We start from the raw sequence: 22,077 nt of genomic DNA, 5'->3' as shown, positions 1-22,077 counted from the left end.
GAATATATTGTAAAAGCGTAATTTATTTCTGTGATCAAAGCTGTATTTTCATGCTCCTTAATATATGCAGAAACCATGATATACAACCATTCAAATGTTTGGTGTGTGTTAATAGAAATGATTTTTATTTTATAAAAATAGAAATTTTATTTAGCAAATAGGCATTAAATTGATAAAAGTAAAAATATTTATAATGAAGCAAAAATATATTTCAAATAAATGATGTTCTTTTGAACTGTCTATTCATCAAAGAATCATAAAAATGTTAAGCAGCAAAAAAAAATTTTTAAATTTTTTTACATCTAATAATAATAAGAACCATTACTGATAACTGAGCACCAATAAAAATCCAGCACTAAATCAGCATGTTAGAATGATTTCTGAACGATCATGCACTGAAGACTGCAGTAATGATGCTGAAAACTCACAGGAATAAGTTACATTTTAAAAATATATTCAAATGATATTTCACAATATTACTTTTTATTTTTGATCAAATAAATGCATGCAGCCTTGAGGGTTAGCATAGCGTTAACATTGCTAGCCCACCATGACAGGCAGCAATCTTAAACATTAAATTTTAATAGAAGCAGTCAAAATGACTAAAGTTTAAATTGAGTAATTAAGTTAAAATTCGTTTATTACGTGCGTTATTGATATGAATGACATTATTTAACAGCTACAATCACAGTATATTGACTGATTTGTTGAACTTCCAGCCTTGTAAGCATGTAATAATTATGACAACATAAAGCACTGACAAATAAGCCTGGTGTAAACATTATTATGAAAGTTAGTAACAAATCACACAAACTAAAGTAGATTGCAGAAAAATAAAAAATCTGTGGCTTTACCACATTCAGTATTTAGGTAATTAATTCAGTCACTGTAATAAACATATCTAAACATGTGGACTGCACTTTTTAAACACTGTCTGTTAACTTTAGACAGAATTTAAATAAATAAGATTATGCCACGGTCTGTCTGAATACTGGATTCTGATTGGCTGGCAGGTGTTGATTAACTTCGTTGAACTGCAGGTAGTTCCAGGTCAGTTTAATCACGTTCTATATTAATGCGCTTCCTATAAACATTGGTAACCATAGTAACATACAGTTACAGTTGAATAGTAATACAGATGAAAATAACCGTCATTTTTATCGTTCCGGTCAAATATTGCAGCGTAAATATTATTAACATCTTTAATATTTGAATGCTGGGAAATGACCATGACATAAACGGATAATCGACGGCTAGCTGTGCATTAAACTAGGGCTGTAGCTATCGAATATTTTAGTAATCGAGTATTCTGCCGAAAATTATATTGATTAATCGAGTAAGAAGAACTTTTTCTTTATTAAAGAGCAATACTAAATATACAAGAGAAAATAAGACAGGTCTCTTAAAATGAACAAGTAATTTGTTTCCTTTTTAGAAAAATGTACATTTTTATTGCTGAAATTGCATATATTAATAAAACTAAACCCATTTAGTGCATTTAATTGCCATATTACATTCAAAATACAAATATATAAAAATATAAAAATCAATTTCAAATTACTTTAAAAAAGATAAACATAGTACAACCTAAAACTAAGACATAAATCAAAATAATAGTAATAAAAAAATAATAATAAAACCTAAACATTGTGCAACTTAACTTTCAAGTTTCAGCGTAACTACAGCTCAGGCGTGACATGAGCCTTTACTGTCTTCTTAGAAGGATTTGTGGCTTTTGTAAGAGGCAAACATTAGTGGACAGGAAGCTAACGTGGAACAAAAACAAGAGTCCATACACACAACATTTATTAACACATTTTTCAGCAACATTTGGAGAATAAACCCTCTTAAATGTCTCTCTGCATACTGGTGTGTGTGTGTAATCCTTTAAAGGAGCATGTGGTTGCAAACACAGTGCACTCTACGCAGTTACAGGGATGCACCGAAATGAAAATTCTGGGCCGAAACGGAGAATTCTGGATGTGCTTGGTCGAAAACCGAAACTGCTTTGTAATAATTATTTATTTTATTCAATAATATAAAGTAGTTTTGTAAGACTTTTGTAAGACTCTCCACTCTTTTATCTTTTCCTGCAGCACCTGCAGAAAAAAATGCCAGCGTTAATAACTGATAATAGATCACACACAGAAACACGCACACACACACACACACAGAGTCATGTCAGTGTGTAAAGCTGCTTCCATAGATCATAATATATAATATATAATCTCAATTACTGGCTAATAAAATCACCATAGTAACCAACATTGATGGCCAGCATTAAAATGACAAAGCTACTCACCAATAGCAGAGTGCAAACGATGGCCAAAACACTGCAGCCGTGTCCAGTTGTTCAGTGAAGTTGCCTTTACTACATTTGCCCCGCTGTCTGTGGTGATGCACACCATTTTGTCTTCAATCAGACTCCAGGACAACAGTGCCTCCTTCAAGCCTTCTGCTATCACTTCTCCTGTGTGATCTTCGGGAAGTATGCAGTCTCAAGGCATCTGGTTTTCAAACCCCATTCATTGTCGATGAAGTGAATGGTCAAGCTAATGTATGGCTCAGAATGCGGCTTGACCACAGGTCAGAGGTTGTTGCAAAGTACTTGGCTGACAATATTTCTTGCTGCACAGATTCTTTGCACATTACATACAGCTTAGGAATGGCAGTCTTAGAAAAGTACTTTCGGCCAGGAAGAACATAGCGTGGGTCAAGCACGTGTATAAGCTTTTATAACCTGGCTTCTCGACAGTCCTAAGCGGAAGCATGTCTTTGGCTATATGATATGCCACTGCCTCCGTTATATCTTTGTACCGTTTAGATTCTTTGTCATAAGGCACTGATGCAGAGTACCTCTCCATGGTGGTCTGCTGCTTGTGTGATGTTGCAGCTACAGATGTTGTTGGTTGAATACGGCTGTGCTCCAAAGGGTGAGCGGCTAAGGTGGTACATCAAGTTCGTGGTATTACCAGTCTTGGCGGGGACGACGGTCTTGCATAATTTGCAGACGACATTGGTCTGACTACGGTCAGATTTATAATATCCAAAAAACTGCCATACTGGCGAGCTGACTTTTCCTCTTTTATTTACAATTTCCTCGCTCGCTGCGGCACTCATTTTCTGCTTATGAAAAGGAATCCAGCAGACCAGCACGAGACAACGATATGGCGCAACCAAACTGATACTGTTACATGATTGGCTGTTAGCGTGTCACTCCCTACGTTGCTAGGCTACCAGAGAGCAGTGCCTTTGTTAATGCAACCTCTGTTTTCTTTCGACGAAGAGTAAAAAATATCGAACGTTTTATCGAACACATTTTTTATTGATATCGATCACGTGTCTATCGCGATACATATCGTTATCGTTTTATCGCCCAGCCCTACTATATTACAACCAGTGAGGATCAATTTATAAAAAGAAATGTGACTAAAACTGAGTACAATTTAAACTGTTTACGTGGATATATTGAACAGGGTTATATTGAATACTGATTGTGTCAGTTTAGCCCATTTTAGATTAAAATGAAGTATTATTTAATTACTTCATTCAAATGTAGCTCTTCTGCTTCGCTGCGTCTCATGAATCTTCATCTTTTACTGTCTCTTCAATAAGACTTGAGTTCAGTGTAAGTCTGTGTTGTATCTGATGCCATTATTTAAGGTTTGTACAGTTATCAAAACTAAATTAATTATTGACATTTAATGTCTAATTTAAAAAGTGTTTAATATCAGCTGAAAACCAGAAACAAAACACAGTTTGTTATTTTGCATTATTTAATCACATCATAGCTGTATATGTTCTGTGATATCTGTTTATTCACATTTTTTCATTTCCATTTTGTCACAGATTCTCTGATCAGAGTAAAAGTGTTGTAAGCAGATTTCTTCTGAGTCTCTTCATTAAAGCAGCAGAGTTTGAGACACAGACAGGAGAACAGATACTGAAACTGTTAACGTCAGTCTGCACCAGCTCTTCTGATTATGGATGGACTCACATATTTGATGATATTGATTTCCTGCTGGATCTTTGCTCTCATGTGAAGAACTATGAGACTCAAACAGGCAGGAGTTATCTTCCAGCATTACAGTCAGTTTTCCAGTCACCTGATGTCTGGATCATAGATCTCTCAGAGAGAAAGATCTCCGTCCTCCTGGAAGTGCTGAAGCTCCAGACAGAGAAGAAACCAGTAAAGCTGAGATGTTGTTCAGAGGAAGAGAGAGAAGTGATGAGTTTCCTTCAGTGTCTGCCCTACATCTCACAGCTGAGGTGAGAAAATCTCTCAGTTTTTGTTCAGGGTGAGATACAGCTGGCTGTGAGTGAATACTCATCATATCTGTAGATGTTTGAGCACAAATTATGGATGTATTTACGGGCATCTTTGTAGATTCAACCATCAGATGCTACCAGAGTACATGAGCTGAATGATGTATCCGACGATAACAGCTGATCAGTATGAGATTATATTCACAATCTCTGTCATTTAGTTGAGGAGTTTTCAAAGTGTGGGATACAGTTCCCCAGAGCCAGAGTATATCAGGAGATGTACACAGAGGGTACAAATAAATCTATTAATGATTAATAATTTCATTCAATGTATTATTGTGGAAATAAAAGTAAAAAAAAAGCAGGTCTTTTCAACTAGTCTTAGATTCGTAATAGTGAGTGGAAGCAGGCGGGTGCTGAGGCTGTTCTATATGCAAGCATCAGTGTCTTGAACTTGATGCGAGCTGCGACCGGTAGCCAGAGCGAGGAGATAAAGAGAGGTGTGGCGTGGGCTCTTTTGGGCTCGTTGAAGACCAGTCGTGCTGCTGCGTTCTGAATCATTTGTAGAGGTTTGATTGTGTTTGATGGAAGTCCAGCCAGAAGAGCATTGCAGTAGTCCAGCATAGAATGACAAGGGCCTGGACAAGAAGTTGTGCGGCGTGACTGATCTTTCTGATGTTGTGCAAGATCGAGCAGGTGTTCTTTTATTAGGCTATTGCTGCACGTTTCTTTGTGAAACTGAAATATTACAAAACTTAATTGAAATTTTAAAACAAACCCCAAATCAAATATGTTACACAAATAAAATAAATCTCTTCATGTAAACAAACTAAGGCTTTGTCTGTGCCCTTTTCATTTAAAATGAGAGGCAACCACTGCATTTTAATCATCATCCAAACAAAGATGCAGCGTACACCCAGCATGAGCAGTTATTGATCTGAATTAGACTGTATATTTCAACATTTGAAGCAAAAACAGAATTACTTTAGTTTTGTGAAACTATACTACATAAAACATATCTGAAAGAAACAGCAGGCGAGCTGAATGAGAGACAGATTCACTTTCTGCCAGCAGGTGGCGCTCATGAACAACAATGATATAGTGTTTCCTGGGTTACCGCTGTAAACAAAGCAGAGCTGCTTATGAACACTACTTTAATATGCGTCGTTCAGAGACAAGATGACAAGAAAAAAACACGTAACGTTTCTAAAGATAATCATTTCCCCTCAGAGATACATTCATATAAACTCATACTCCAGTTGTATTGTGATTTGTTTGGCATCTCAACCAATTTGAATCGTCACATATATGAATCGATTTTCAGCCGGTTCACGGTTCATCATTACATCCCTACAAACTAGATCCTGTGTCGTCTTGTTGAATTATTTATTTGTGTCTGATGTGAAGTAGTGTATTATGTGATGTGAGTTGTCTCAAATTAATGAAGTGTTTGGTTCTTGATTATATTATCAGGTTCTGGTACACTGATGATGATGATGAAGAAAGGATGTCTTCAGTCAGATTGCTGCTGAATCTCTGTGTTGCTGCAGAAGAAACTGACAAAGATACAGGAACAAGATTCTCGACTCTGCTGTCATCTGTGTGCAGCTACAAAACCTTCCCTTTTGATGAAGAGATTGGTTATTATGCTGATAATCAGAGTGATTTCCTGCTGGATCTTTGCTCTCATGTGAAGAACTATGAGACTCAAACAGGCAGGAGTTATCTTCCAGCATTACAGTCAGTTTTCCAGTCACCTGATGTCTGGATCATAGATCTCTCAGAGAGAAAGATCTCCGTCCTCCTGGAAGTGCTGAAGCTCCAGACAGAGAAGAAACCAGTAGAGCTGAGAAGATGTTCAGAGGAAGAGAGAGAAGTGATGAGTTTCCTTCAGTGTCTGCCCTACATCTCACAGCTGAGGTGAGAAAATCTCTCAGTTTTTGTTCAGGGTGAGATACAGCTGGCTGTGAGAGTGAATACTCATCATATCTGTAGATGTTTGAGCACAAATTATGGATGTATTTACGGGGCATCTTTGTAGATTCAACCATCAGATGCTACCAGAGTACATGAGCTGAATGATGTATCCGACGATAACAGCTGATCAGTATGAGATTATATTCACAATCTCTGTCATTTAGTTGAGGAGTTTTCAAAGTGTGGGATACAGTTCCCCAGAGCCAGAGTATATCAGGAGATGTACACAGAGGGGTACAAATAAATCTATTAATGATTAATAATTTCATTCAATGTATTATTGTGGAAATAAAAGTAAAAAAAAAAAAGCAGGTCTTTTTCAACTAGTCTTAGATTCGTAATAGTGAGTGGAAGCAGGCGGGTGCTGAGGCTGTTCTATATGCAAGCATCAGTGTCTTGAACTTGATGCGAGCTGCGACCGGTAGCCAGAGCGAGGAGATAAAGAGAGGTGTGACGTGGGCTCTTTTGGGCTCGTTGAAGACCAGTCGTGCTGCTGCGTTCTGAATCATTTGTAGAGGTTTGATTGTGTTTGATGGAAGTCCAGCCAGAAGAGCATTGCAGTAGTCCAGCATAGAATGACAAGGGCCTGGACAAGAAGTTGTGCGGCGTGACTGATCTTTCTGATGTTGTGCAAGATCGAGCAGGTGTTCTTTTATTAGGCTATTGCTGCACGTTTCTTTGTGAAACTGAAATATTACAAAACTTAATTGAAATTTTAAAACAAACCCCAAATCAAATATGTTACACAAATAAAATAAATCTCTTCATGTAAATAAACTAAGGCTTTGTCTGTGCCCTTTTCATTTAAAATGAGAGGCAACCACTGCATTTTAATCATCCAAACAAAGATGCAGCGTACACCCAGCATGAGCAGTTATTGATCTGAATTAGACTGTATATTTCAACATTTGAAGCAAAAACAGAATTACTTTAGTTTTGTGAAACTATACTACATAAAACATATCTGAAAGAAACAGCAGACGAGCTGAATGAGAGACAGATTCACTTTCTGCCAGCAGGTGGCGCTCATGAACAACAATGATATAGTGTTTCCTGGGTTACCGCTGTAAACAAAGCAGAGCTGCTTATGAACACTACTTTAATATGCGTCGTTCAGAGACAAGATGACAAGAAAAAAACACGTAACGTTTCTAAAGATAATCATTTCCCCTCAGAGATACATTCATATAAACTCATACTCCAGTTGTATGGCGATTTGTTTGGCATCTCAACCGATTTGAATCGTCACATATATGAATCGGTTTTCAGCCGGTTCACGGTTCATCATTACATCCCTACAAACTAGATCCTGTGTCGTCTTGTTGAATTATTTATTTGTGTCTGATGTGAAGTAGTATATTAAGTGATGCAAGTTGTCTCAAATTAATGAAGTGTTTGGTTCTTGATTGTGTATTATCAGGATCTGGAACATTTCTAATAAAGAAACAAGGAAGTCTTCAGTCAGATTGCTGCTGAATCTCTGTGTTGCTGCAGAAGAAACTGACAAATATACAGGAACAAGATTCTCGACTCTGCTGTCATCTGTGTGCAGCTACAAAACCTTCCCTTTTGATGAAGAGATTGGTTATTATGCTGATGATCAGAGTGATTTCCTGCTGGATCTTTGCTCTCATGTGAAGAACTATGAGACTCAAACAGGCAGGAGTTATTTTCCAGCATTACAGTCAGTTTTCCAGTCACCTGATGTCTGGATCATAGATCTCTCAGAGAGAAAGATCTCCGTCCTCCTGGAAGTGCTGAAGCTCCAGACAGAGAAGAAACCAGTAGAGCTGAGAAGATGTTCAGAGGAAGAGAGAGAAGTGATGAGTTTCCTTCAGTGTCTGCCCTACATCTCACAGCTGAGGTGAGAAAATCTCTCAGTTTTTGTTCAGGGTGAGATACAGCTGGCTGTGAGTGAATACTCATCATATCTGTAGATGTTTGAGCACAAATTATGGATGTATTTACGGGCATCTTTGTAGATTCAACCATCAGATGCTACCAGAGTACATGAGCTGAATGATGTATCCGACGATAACAGCTGATCAGTATGAGATTATATTCACAATCTCTGTCATTTAGTTGAGGAGTTTTCAAAGTGTGGGATACAGTTCCCCAGAGCCAGAGTATATCAGGAGATGTACACAGAGGGGTACAAATAAATCTATTAATGATTAATAATTTCATTCAATGTATTATTGTGGAAATAAAAGTAAAAAAAAAAGCAGGTCTTTTCAACTAGTCTTAGATTCGTAATAGTGAGTGGAAGCAGGCGGGTGCTGAGGCTGTTCTATATGCAAGCATCAGTGTCTTGAACTTGATGCGAGCTGCGACCGGTAGCCAGAGCGAGGAGATAAAGAGAGGTGTGACGTGGGCTCTTTTGGGCTCGTTGAAGACCAGTCGTGCTGCTGCGTTCTGAATCATTTGTAGAGGTTTGATTGTGTTTGATGGAAGTCCAGCCAGAAGAGCATTGCAGTAGTCCAGCATAGAATGACAAGGGCCTGGACAAGAAGTTGTGCGTGACTGATCTTTCTGATGTTGTGCAAGATCGAGCAGGTGTTCTTTTATTAGGCTATTGCTGCACGTTTCTTTGTGAAACTGAAATATTACAAAACTTAATTGAAATTTTAAAACAAACCCCAAATCAAATATGTTACACAAATAAAATAAATCTCTTCATGTAAACAAACTAAGGCTTTGTCTGTGCCCTTTTCATTTAAAATGAGAGGCAACCACTGCATTTTAATCATCATCCAAACAAAGATGCAGCGTACACCCAGCATGAGCAGTTATTGATCTGAATTAGACTGTATATTTCAACATTTGAAGCAAAAACAGAATTACTTTAGTTTTGTGAAACTATACTACATAAAACATATCTGAAAGAAACAGCAGACGAGCTGAATGAGAGACAGATTCACTTTCTGCCAGCAGGTGGCGCTCATGAACAACAATGATATAGTGTTTCCTGGGTTACCGCTGTAAACAAAGCAGAGCTGCTTATGAACACTACTTTAATATGCGTCGTTCAGAGACAAGATGACAAGAAAAAAACACGTAACGTTTCTAAAGATAATCATTTCCCCTCAGAGATACATTCATATAAACTCATACTCCAGTTGTATGGCGATTTGTTTGGCATCTCAACCAATTTGAATCGTCACATCGATTTTCAGCCGGTTCACGGTTCATTACATCCCTACAAACTAGATCCTGTGTCGTCTTGTTGAATTATTTATTTGTGTCTGATGTGAAGTAGTGTATTATGTGATGAGTTGTCTCAAATTAATGAAGTGTTTGGTTCTTGATTATATTATCAGGTTCTGGAACATTTCTAATAAAGAAACAAGGAAGTCTTCAGTCAGATTGCTGCTGAATCTCTGTGTTGCTGCAGAAGAAACTGACAAAGATACAGGAACAAGATTCTCAACTCTGCTGTCATCTGTGTGCAGCTACAAAACCTTCCCTTTTGATGAAGAGTTTGGTTATTATGCTGATGATCAGAGTGATTTCCTGCTGGATCTTTGCTCTCATGTGAAGAACTATGAGACTCAAACAGGCAGGAGTTATTTTCCAGCATTACAGTCAGTTTTCCAGTCACCTGATGTCTGGATCATAGATCTCTCAGAGAGAAAGAGCTCCGTCCTCCTGGAAGTGCTGAAGCTCCAGACAGAGAAGAAACCAGTAGAGCTGAGAAGATGTTCAGAGGAAGAGAGAGAAGTGAAGAGTCTCCTTCAGTGTCTGCCCTACATCTCACAGCTGAGGTGAGAAAATCTCTTGTTACTTACAGTTATTGTGAAATATGATTTCTGCATAAGCTGGAGCATGTTTTCTGGTCTTAATGAGTATGTTTAGATTAGAGGCTCTGTTGTGTTTCAATGTTCGCTATTAGGGCTGAATTATTTTGGAAAGTAATCTAATTGCGATTTTGTGTACCAATATTGCGTTTGCGATTTAATATGCAATTATTTTTTTAAAGCTCTTTAAATCATTGTATAGTATGACCAACACAATATTAGATAGATTAAACATAAATGTTGTTTTCTGTAGGCCGGGCCTATATGTTACCATGAAATTAGGTGAGGCATGAATTGATATGAATGACATTATTTAACAGCTACAATCACAGTATATTGACTGATTTGTTGAACTTCCAGCCTCGTAAGCATGTAATAATTATGACAACATAAAGCACTGACAAATAAGCCTGGTGTAAACATTATTATGAAAGTCAGTAACAAATCACACAAACTAAAGTAGATTGCAGAAATATAAAAATAAATCTGTTGCTTTACCACATTCAGTATTTAGGTAATTAATTCAGTCACTGTAATAAACATATCTAAACATGTGGACTGCACTTTTTAAACACTGTCTGTTAACTTTAGACAGAATTTAAATAAATAAGATTATGCCATGGTCTGTCTGAATACTGGATTCTGATTGGCTGGCAGGTGTTGATTAACCGTTGAACTGCAGGTAGTTCCAGGTCAGTTTAATCACGTTCTATAGACCTTTTCTGAACGCATGAAGTAGGGCTGTCGCGGTTAAGGAATTTCCCTTTCGGTAATTTTGAGTGGCTCAATAGCGCGGTATGCGGTATTACCGCATATATATATTCTGTGTGTGTATGTGTTACGATGTAAGGAGGTCATATTCAGAAACCAGTAAAACTAAAACTAAATCGCGTTGAAACAGGAAGTGAAGTAAACGAGAGAATGACAAAATAACGGTCCACATAACAAAACTAAACCTGATAATAAGATCATTAGTATATTGTTATATATATATAACAGTTAGTTCTGATCCTCGAATCTGATTGACAAGATACTTTTTCTGCTGATATTTCACCTGCGTGTTCTAGACGGGCTTCAGTTAGTGCGGTTTCATTGTTTCGCCTCAAGGTGGCGGCAAGAGACTGTCTTTGAGTGAGTCTTCATTCAACTACACGTTCAAAAGCGCTGATTCATTCAGAGATTTGTAATGAAACACGCTGTTTAAATCATTTTAACTTTGAGCGCCACTTTAAAAGGCTCAGCTGACCAGCAGAGCTTCGATGCTAAGACAGATTTGCTTTCCTTGAACATGACAACCTGTTTTCACAAATATACATGACTCGGCCTGAAGGACAGACGCAGGTAATCGCACGCGATCAGTCGATCTCTCTCTCATTTGCACGCAGTCTGTTTAGGCTTGTTAAGTGCAAATTTACTGAGCCTCTGTGCAAATCAGCATGATACACATTGTTATCATTATTAATATTCAGTACACATGCATGAAGTGTAAAACAAGAAGGGCGTAACCTTACGAAAAAGAAAACACTGAAATATCGCGGTTGCTGCGGTTGTTGCATTCCTCTGCGGTTATGCTCATCAATAGCGCGGTATTGCGATATTGCGGTTATCGCGACAGCCATACGCGGAAGCATGGCCGTAGCCAGGCTTTGAAAATTAGTGAGGTCCGGATGGGGGGATGGTTGGGGGAGAGATTGGATGCTATAATAACCTCTTATTATAGAATTGTGCTATAATAACCCCTATATATACAACTCATTATACACTATTAACACTTTAAAATAGACAGAAATTTTTGTGAAAGAAAGAAGTTTTCTCTGTTTTGGAGGGATTTTAATTTTTAAATCATACCCTATTTATTGCATCAAAATTTAATACATTTCTATAGTTATGGGGTGGATAATTTTATCAGTTGTTTATTATACATGCAACAATACTGTTATAGTTTTTATTTATAACCATTGCTGTGTAGCTGATAACTTTGTCTAGTGCTCTTATAAATGTTTATAGCATGATTTGTGAAAATTTAACTACTATACCGAATGACTTGGCATATACTTCTTCATAGTGTTTGCATATTTCATTTTATTCTGTAACCTACTTTTTCTACAGATCTCTGCACTAGTGTTAAATGCTACTGTTTTTGACAGCGTTGATAACGTTTCTGACAGATAATATGAATTTTTTTTTTTTGCGTTTCCCTTATCGAATGTCGAGGGTAGGCTATGTCAGAAATGGGCTTTTTTGATTACTGGTGATTACGGCGATGCAGTGTTGCCAGATATTGCTATTAAGATGAGCAAAAGCCCATCAGTAAATAAAAATAAACTGAATATATTACAAATCTTTTGCAAATAAGATAAGATAAAGATATCGCTGACCCTAAACCGCAAGGTCCTACATTATTAACTTTCTAAAGTGTCAAATTAAGTGGGAAAGACAAGTCAAAAACGTGCATATTAGCTGGATTTGGCAACACGGAGACTGCACTCGCGTCCTCACTCGCAACTCTCTCAAGCCTCGTTCACTCCGGCAGCGTCCCGCAGCGATCATTTTCATACCACGGACGCTAAACATTCTTGCAAACTGTCTAAACTGAATTATACATACAGACATATGAGGAGTTTAATAGCAAATTGGTCATTCAGAGAACAAATTTTATTTTTGAACATGAAAAATTTACCGAGGTTCGGACCTCGGTGACCTCATAGTTGGCTACGGGCCTGCGCGGAAGTCTCCCCCGATTAGAACGGTGCTTTACATTTCCGGGTTTCTAGTCACATTACATATTTTCAGAGCAGATAATATAATGTGAAACCTATGAAAGTCATTTTAAAAAATCATGTGGCGCCATTGTTTCATCACTTTAGTGTCGCAATGACCGTCTTTTTGCAGTAAAGGACCAGTCATAGTTCAATGAGTGGGAAGATGACATGAAGCGACGCGAGGTTAAGCTGCATTGAAAACAGATGAGTGCACATACAGCTCCCGATCGGGGTGAAGTTCATGGGATTTTGTACACAGAATGATAAGAGCAAACATTACTTTAACATATATTATTATTTCACACTCAGTATTTTAACTTAAGCGCTGCAAGCCATATATACAGTGCCTGACAAGTAGGGCTGTGAGATTAATCGAAATCGAAATAAAATCGCGATTTGAGCTTGCGCGATTTCTAAATCGCTTTATTGCACGATTTTTTCCGCGCGCCCGGCCCCAACCTCCCGCAGTATGCTATCCGAACCAATCAGAATGCAGCGCGCCTAAATTGAGCGCGAGAACAGAACAGACCGGGCATACAGACATAGTATGCTACAGAAACAGGGAAGATGAGTTCAGAACAGGATAAGGACTTGGTGCCCAAAAAAAAATCAACATCTGTTGTGTGGGACTACTTTGGATACAAGAGAGATGATTTATCACAGAGCCAGGTAATTTGCAAGACTTGTCAATCTGTCGTTGCGGCAAAACAGGGTAACACAACAAATCTATTTCAACACCTGAGGCAGCGCCACAAAGAGCTCTATGACCAATGCATGGCAAAAAAATCCCTGGACATGAACGAAAGTACATCCCAAACACATTCGGAACGAGGTGAACAAAAATCAATAATACAGGCATTTGCGAGCTGCACACCATACGAAAAAAGTTCAAAAAGGCATAAAGAAATAACCGACGCTGTCACGTATCATTTATGCAAAGATATGGTACCCGCAAATATTGTCAGTAAAGCCGGCTTCCAAAAAATGATACAGACCCTTGATAAGAGATACCAACTGCCATCGCGAAGTTATTTTTCAAGAGTTGCCATCCCTGAAATGTATTCCAAATGCAAGGCCAGTGTTGAATTGGAGTTAAATCAAGTGAAATACTACGCAACTACTTCAGATATGTGGTCAAGCAGAACATCAGAGCCTTACTTAAATTTAACGGTGCACTTCATTAATGACAATTTCGAAATGAAAAGCCGATGCTTGCAAACGTCATACTTCCCTGATGACCACACTGGAGAGAATCTGTCTCAGGGTTTGAGAGATGCTCTGGCTTCCTGGGGACTTTGTGAGGAGCAGCAAGTGTCAATCACCACAGACAACGGATCGAACATTGTGAAGGCTGTCGCTCTAAACAAATGGACAAGATTACAATGCTTTGGACATAGACTGCATCTTGCAATCGGTAAGTTTCATTACATATACAGTTTCCTTTAAAATATGAAAATATAATTTATTAATGGAAATATCAATATTCATCTGATAATTTATCCTGCTTGTTTTCGTTTGTGAAAAATGTAATGCACATAAGTGTTCATTTTAGAAATCTTTAGTCATTGTAATAGCTTGTAAATTTGTAATTAAGTTATTGAAATAGGATCCATGTTCAAACTACTACATTAGGTGGTGCTATTGTATTCTACACAGCCATACATATTGCGATCATCATTAATAATGTAATCAGTATTGTAATCATTATTAGTAATAAATAGAACAAAAAGTTAGTTTTAACAGCAATTTCAAATTTATTTGGTTTTTGTATATTCAAATGTAATTCTTTTTGTGTATAACGTCGCAGTTTTCTCTTATTTAAAGGTTTGATATAAGATGATTTTCATTTAAATGATAATGCTTTTTATTTAAATGCACTTTGTCTTATTTATTTCTTTTAGAAAATGCAGTTAAGGATGACTCTCGCATTTCCAGAGCCACAGGTTTGTGCAAAAAGTTGGTTGGCCATTTTTCTCATAGTTGGAAGAAGAAGGTGGCATTAACTGAAGCCCAGGAAGAACTTCAGCTTCCAAAGCATGCACTCATAACAGAGTGCCCAACAAGGTGGGGCTCAAGGCAACGGATGATAGAACGAGTTTTGGAACAACAGAAGGCTCTGTCTCAGATCCTTTCAGCTGATCGCAAAACAAGACACCTGGTTCCACAATGGCAGGACACAGATGTCCTTGAATCTGTGAGCAAGGCACTGAAACCCCTGCAGGAGTTCACAGATGCCCTGTCTGGCGAGGACTATGTCAGTGTGTCATATCTGAAGCCAGTTCTTCATCTGTTCAACACAAAGATACTGGCTGTGAATGATGAGGATTCTGACCTGACCAACACAATAAAATCCAAAATTCTTGAGTACATTAATAAAAATTACGATGATGAAGATACCCAAGAACTGCTGGATATGACGTCATTCCTAGATCCAAGATTCAAGACAAATTACATTGCTGAAGACAAACTTCCAAACATCAAGGCCAAGGTGATGTCTGATATGAAAGAGGTATCACACAAGGTGAGTTGATGTATGGGTAAATTGAGTGGTAGTGTCACGGGTCAATATGCATAATTATGGTTTAATATTTTTCTATTGTCCGTTATGTTTGTTCTTATAGGATGCAGTGAATTCTGAGAGCACCACAGGGAGACAGAATGTAGACACAGTTCTACCTTCATCAGCAAAAAAAACAAAGAAGTCTCTGGGCAGCTTTTTTAAGACTGTCTCAGCCATGCCAGCATCTCTGCAGCTTGAAGAAGCCATTGCATCTGAGATGAACAGCTACCTGTTTACTCCTCCTATCGACAGTGAGGAAGATCCTCTTCGATGGTGGAAACTACATCAAATTAACTTCCCAAGATTGAGCAAGCTTGCACAAAAATATCTGTGCATTCCAGCTACAAGCTCACCATCTGAGAGGGTGTTTAGCACTGGAGGGAATGTGGTGACATGCCAACGTTCATGCTTGAAACCTGAAATGGTGGACATGTTGGTTTTCTTAGCAGAAAACCTTTAAACATTTAAAGCAGCTAGATTCTGCCACTGTTCTAATTGTAGTTATTTGAGAGACTTTAGTCTGGGTTGTTTTTGTTGTTGTTTTGTTGGTTTGATTACTCACATACACACACATATATATATATATATATATATATATATATATATATATATATATATATATATATATATATATATATATATATATATATATATATTATTTTTCTTTTTTGCCACATGTCTGTTCTAGAGACATGTTACAACTTTGGTAAAGCTCTAATTGGTTTCCTTTGGAAATATGTTTCAAATTCACACAGAATGCATTTATAACTTTAAAGCATGTCTGTTTGTCTCAAAATCGTGATTAAAATCGAAATCGAAAAAAAATTCAAGAAATCGTGATAGGTTTTTTTTGTCCATATCGCACAGCCCTACTGACAAGACAGATTTTCTGATACGCAAAACAAGTACTTTAAAGGAATGCCTTAGTTTACTGCCGTTACTGTGGCAGCCAACAACAGCACAGCAACCCTCCACACATTTTTATATGTAGTTATATTGAAAAAGTTTAAATTCAGTCGATCTTTTTTTTACCCCGTTTTAATGGATTTCTACGGAGACCGGAACACGAGAGCATCCGAACGGAAGTTAGAATCCATCATGGCGCCGCTCATCGGTTATTCAGGAAAAAGGTCTGTAGGCGCATTATTTCGCTCCTCTCGCCGCAGGTAGTTCCAGGTCAGTTTAATCACGTTCTATATTAATGCGCTTCCTATAAACATTGGTAACCATAGTAACATACAGTTACAGTTGAATAGTAATACAGATGAAAATAACCGTCATTTTTATCGTTCCGGTCAAATATTGCAGCGCAAATATTATTAACATCTTTAATATTTGAATGCTGGGAAATGACCATGACATAAACGGATAATCAACGGCTAGCTGTGCATTAAACTAGGGCTGTAGCTATCGAATATTTTAGTAATCGAGTATTCTGCCGAAAATTATATTGATTAATCGGATAAGAAGAACTTTTTCTTTATTAAAGAGCAATATTAAATATACAAGAGAAAATAAGACAGGTCTCTTAAAATGAACAAGTAATTTGTTTCCTTTTTAGAAAAATTTACATTTTTATTGCTGAAATTGCATATATTAATAAAACTAAACCCATTTAGTGCATTTAATTGCCATATTACATTCAAAATACAAATATATAAAAATATAAAAATCAATTTCAAATTACTTTAAAAAAGATACACATAGTACAACCTAAAACTAAGACATAAATCAAAATAATAGTAATAAAAAAATAATAATAAAACCTAAACATTGTGCAACTTAACTTTCAAGTTTCAGCCTAACTACAGCTCAGGCGTGACATGAGCCTTTACTGTCTTCTTAGAAGGATTTGTGGCTTTTGTAAGAGGCAAACATTAGTGGACAGGAAGCTAACGTGGAACAAAAACAAGAGTCCATACACACAACATTTATTAACACATTTTTCAGCAACATTTGGAGAATAAACCCTCTTAAATGTCTCTCTGCATGTGTGTGTAATCCTTTAAAGGAGCATGTGTTTGCAAACACAGTGCACTCTACGCAGTTACAGGGATGCACCGAAATAAATTCTGGGCCGAAACGGAGAATTCTGGATGTGCTTGATCGAAAACCGAAACTGCTTTGTAATAATTATTTATTTTATTCAATAATATAAAGTAGTTTTGTAAGACTTTTTAATTTAACTCAATTTTAATGACACATAATTTAAAAAACACAAGCCAATAAAATAAACACACTTTTATTGAAAGAAAATATATTAATATTAAATATCAATGTATTATTTTTTTATTAAGTTCTGTGCAACAGAATCAGACATAACTGTTGTTGTTGTTGTTGACTAATTATCCAAATGTATAGTCCTGCAAACAGGGTTTTTCCTTTCTCAAAATGCAGCGGAGGTGGTACCATCCTGATCATGTGCACACAATGTACCCACCCTTCAAGTGACTGAAACAAACACTTTTTACATGCAACATATTTTAGGTGTTGTTATAATTAAAGAAAATGACAATTATAAAGTTATGTCTTATTTTCTCTCATCTAATGTTTTATTTTTATTTATTCTTAAAATAGCCTTATGAAATGGTTTATTTTTTTCTCAGAAATTATGTTGTGTATCTGGTTATCAAATGAAGGCATAAAACATTAATTTTATTTACCTTTAAATTATTGAAAATTAAACTTTTTTGCAAACAAAGGGGATTTACTATTAAAATTAAAACATGGAAGAAATGTTGTGTGATCCTTCCTTAAATTAGGTTTTCATAATTTTAGTAGTACTAGTAGGCATATGTACATTGAACAATAGTAATATATTTCTGCTGCAGTGCCTTCAAATTAAACAGGACTTTTATTTTGACGGGATGCCGTGAATACCAGTGTGAATATGATATGACGCTAGTTTTACTCAAATGAAACGGTGAAACGCTCATGAAGTGACTCTCAGAGCAGTTCTGGAGATGTTGTTTGTGTGTTTATGTCCTCATTGAGTCGGCAGACGCTGAAATCACCGCGAGCGTCTCTGCCATTCATTCATAGAGATATGATCGCGTAATATGAGTTAATGCTCATCAGATCGCGTAAATCAGTGGGAAATTAATAGAAATGATGATTCTGTGTAGGCCTACATAAATATCAAGTAAACGTGTAAAAATATAAAAACCCTGTCAAAGTTATTATTATCAGCGCATGCGAGCAGATCAGTGAAGGAGATTTGACCAGCGTTGTCCAGTACAGCTGCACTACAGCATGTCACCGCACAGTAACGCTACTGCAAACAGGAACAAGTATACTACATAGAAACTTCTTATCAAGCGTTATTTGAGCGGGCTTAGCTTTTCCGGTGAGCATGAGGTAAATGAGCAGAATGCACATTGATAGAGCGGAATATTGAATATTGAGCGTCACGCGGCGCAGTGATGAGAGTGAACCCTGAACACTGCGCAGCGGTGCGGCATATATTTTCAGCGGCCAAAATTCAGTGCATCCCTAGTAAATAGACTAAAACGATTCTTCGAAGCACAAGAATTTGTCTCGATGATTTTTTTGTATTCGAGTTACTCGAGGAATCGTTTCAGCCCTACATTAAACGATCTGAATGCACTCCGCTGCGCGTCAGGTGGTTCTTCGCCTCCACGTCGTGCTTTCAAATCGTTTAATGCACAGCTAGCCGTTGATTATCCGTTTATGCCATGATCATTTACCAGCTGCGAAGCGGCATGATTTTGGGTGCAGGAGCACCGCTTGCGCTCCACCTCCGCGCCGCCTGCGGTTTGCTGCTTTCCGCATGTCTCCCATTGAAAATGAACTAGACTTTCGCGACTGCCGCATCCCATGTGAAAGTGTCTTAATATTAATATATTATGCTTTCTCTCGCCGTACTCTGATGTTATTCACCGATCGATCTTCAAGTCGGACACACCTCTTTACTCTCGCGTGTCACGTGACGGAGTGTAAGCACAGCCTCTGTGGTTGAAAAATCACCTTTTTTTTTTGTATCGCGATATTATCGCAAATGCCATTAATCGTTCAGCCCTATTAACTATAGAGTGATGCATTCTGTCCATTCAGTACATCTCCGAGCAGACTAAACTGTTTCTCATCATGCTGTGAAATACAGACTGAACAACGACTAAAAAATATTCTGAAAGTAATTTTAATGATATTGTTCCTGTGGAATAGAATGAGAACAATTATTAAAACATAGTTACTGTCCTTGGTGTGAACAGGCTTTAAGACTTACAGGAAACATCCAAGAAAATCCCCATCTTCCTCCTTCATACTCACAGACTTACAAATAACATCCCATTGCTCTGCATTTCAGCTAAAACTATCAAATTAGTATGGATTTAACGATTCACTCAACTCCAGATTCGATCTGATCCGATTCACGATTTTAATTTCACAATTCGATTTTCTCACGATTTTTTTTTTACAAAGTGAGATTGAATACATTATACAGTAAATGAAAAGATGTCCTTTTATTAGGCTATTGCTGCACGTTTCTTTCTGAAATTGAAATGCAACAAAAATTAATTGAAATTTTAAAACAAACCCCAAATCAAATAAGTTACACAAAAGAAATCTCTTCATGTAAACGAACTAAGGCTTTTTTAAGGTCTCTTTCCATTTAAAATGAGAGGCAACCACTGCATTTTAATCATGATCTATACAAAGATTCAGCGTACATCCAGCATGAGCAGTTTTCGATCTGAATTAAACTGTATATTTATATAAAGGGGGCGGGGCTATCAGATCATTAATGACAAAATAAACGTATATAATTCATACACTACATGGTTAAGTACATAAGTATGTAGTGTATAAGTGTATAGTGTATGGTGCAGGGGTGCCCAGACTCGGTCCTGGAGGGTCAGTGTCCTTCAGAGTTTAGATCCAACCCCAATTAGACACACCTGAAGCAGCTAATCAAGCTCTTACAAGGCATACTAGAAGCTTCCCGGCAGGTGTGTTGAGGCGATAAACTCTGCAGGACACCGGCCCTCCAGGACCGAGTTTGGGCAGCCCTGGTATAGTGTGTCATTTGGGACGCAGCTAGTGTTTCCTGGGTTACCGCTGTAAACAAAGCAGAGCTGCACTTATGAACTCTACTTTAATATGCATCGTTCAGAGACAAGATGAAAAAAAAAAAATAGCACATAATGTTTCTTAACACAGTCAGTTCCTCTCAGAGATACATTCATATAAACTCATTTTCCAGCTTTATGGCGATTTGTTTGGCATCTCAACCGATTTGAATCGTCACATATTTTAATCGATTTTCAGCCGGTTCACGGTTCATCATTACATCCCTACAAACTAGATCCTGTGTCGTCTTGTTGAATTATTTATTTGTGTCTGATGTGAAGTAGTGTATTATGTGATGTGAGTTGTCTCAAATTAATGAAGTGTTTGGTTCTTGATTGTGTATTATCAGGTTCTGGGACATTGGTTCTAATGAAGAAACAAGGATGTCTTCAGTCAGATTGCTGCTGAATCTCTGTCTTGCTGCAGAAGAAACTGACAAAGATACAGGAACAAGATTCTTGACTCTGCTGTCATCTGTGTGCAGCTACAAAACCTTCTTTTTTGATGATGATGATGATGATGATGATGATCAGAGTGATTTCCTGCTGGATCTTTGCTCTCATGTGAAGAACTATGAGACTCAAACAGGCAGGAGTTATCTTCCAGCATTACAGTCAGTTTTCCAGTCACCTGATGAATGGATCATAGATCTCTCAGAGAGAAAGATCTCCGTCCTCCTGGAAGTGCTGAAGCTCCAGACAGAGAAGAAACCAGTAAAGCTGAGAATATATTCAGAGGAAGAGAGAGAAGTGATGAGTTTCCTTCAGTGTCTGCCCTACATCTCACAGCTGAGGTGAGAAAATCTCTGGCTACTTACAGTTATTGTGAAATATGATTTCTGCATAAGCTGGAGCATGTTTTCTGGTCTTAATGAGTGTGTTTAGATTAGAGGCTCTGTTGTGTTTCAGTGTTTGCTATAGAGTGATGCATTCTGTCCATTCACTGCATCTGATCTCATTCTTGTGTCGACGGCTAAATCTAAGCTCAGTTGTTGTTCAGGGTGAGATACAGCTGACTGTGAGAGTGAATACTCATCATATCTGTAGATGTTTGAGCACAAATTATGGGTGTATTTATGGGGCATCTTTGTAGATTCAATAGATTAATAATTTTATTCTATGTATTACTGTGTAAATACCCACATGAAAAATACTATAGCAAATTTACCGTAGTAAAATCTCTCTAGTATATACTATAGTGATTTTGAACCGTACTATAGTAAAAGTACTACAGTAAATTGAATGGTAATTTGCTGTGGTAATTCTACTATAGTAATGTAGACAAATTACTTTAGTCATTACTGTAGTAAATTTTCTAACACTCCAGTACAGGACACTACAGCATGACAGTCATCACAGCGCAGCTCAGGGCAAATATTTACTAATAAAACACATGCAAATTCTGAAAGTGATTGTAATGATATTGTTGCTCTGTGCTGTTGCTGTTGTTATAGCTCTGGTACGGACTCACCTGATCTCATAGAATGAAGACGATTATTAAAACAGTTACTGTTCTTGGTGTGAACGGGTCTTAAGACTTACCGGCACATCCAAGAAAATCCCCATCTTTGCAAAATTTAAAACTTCCTTGTGCTGTGTGTAATATACTGTGCAAGTAAATTAGG

General features: G+C 37.3%; 2 protein-coding genes across 7 annotated transcripts in view; both read left to right on the top strand.

Annotated features, from left to right (window-relative positions):
- Positions 1–22,077, top strand: part of LOC131536081 (uncharacterized) — a 124,903-nt gene that overhangs the window by 83,717 nt on the left and 19,109 nt on the right. For 4 of the 6 annotated variants that reach the window (XM_058768765.1, XM_058768767.1, XM_058768764.1 and 1 more), the window contains 5 exons: positions 3,850–4,269; positions 5,740–6,186; positions 7,664–8,107; positions 9,564–10,007; positions 20,803–21,246. In XM_058768765.1, coding sequence (XP_058624748.1) covers positions 3,850–4,269; positions 5,740–6,186; positions 7,664–8,107; positions 9,564–10,007; positions 20,803–21,246 — 2,199 coding nt within the window. The remainder of the gene's footprint in view (positions 1–3,849; positions 4,270–5,739; positions 6,187–7,663; positions 8,108–9,563; positions 10,008–20,802; positions 21,247–22,077) is intronic. The other 2 variants (XM_058768768.1, XM_058768770.1) reach the window with 1 other exon arrangement.
- Positions 12,262–15,927, top strand: LOC131536089 (E3 SUMO-protein ligase ZBED1-like). Its single transcript, XM_058768777.1, has 3 exons — positions 12,262–14,216; positions 14,704–15,323; positions 15,424–15,927. Exons 1-3 carry the CDS (start codon positions 13,370–13,372, stop codon positions 15,820–15,822), a joined length of 1,866 nt encoding a protein of 621 aa, XP_058624760.1. The 5' UTR covers positions 12,262–13,369; the 3' UTR covers positions 15,823–15,927.

This window comes from Onychostoma macrolepis, chromosome 03 (genome assembly GCF_012432095.1).
Source record: "Onychostoma macrolepis isolate SWU-2019 chromosome 03, ASM1243209v1, whole genome shotgun sequence".
In the NCBI taxonomy this organism is placed as follows: Eukaryota; Metazoa; Chordata; class Actinopteri; order Cypriniformes; family Cyprinidae; genus Onychostoma; species Onychostoma macrolepis.
Note: the sequence above shows the minus strand (reverse complement) of the source record. Positions and strands in the feature narration are given on the sequence as shown.

What these genes read in the sequence shown, in the direction of transcription:
- LOC131536089 (XM_058768777.1), top strand. Translation starts at nt 13,370, where the DNA reads ATGAGTTCAGAACAGGATAAGGACTTGGTGCCCAAAAAAAAATCAACA. An exon ending in TAGACTGCATCTTGCAATCG is followed by an intron (nt 14,217 to 14,703) that starts GTAAGTTTCATT and finishes TATTTCTTTTAG; the next exon opens with AAAATGCAGTTAAGGATGAC. An exon ending in TGAAAGAGGTATCACACAAG is followed by an intron (nt 15,324 to 15,423) that starts GTGAGTTGATGT and finishes TTGTTCTTATAG; the next exon opens with GATGCAGTGAATTCTGAGAG.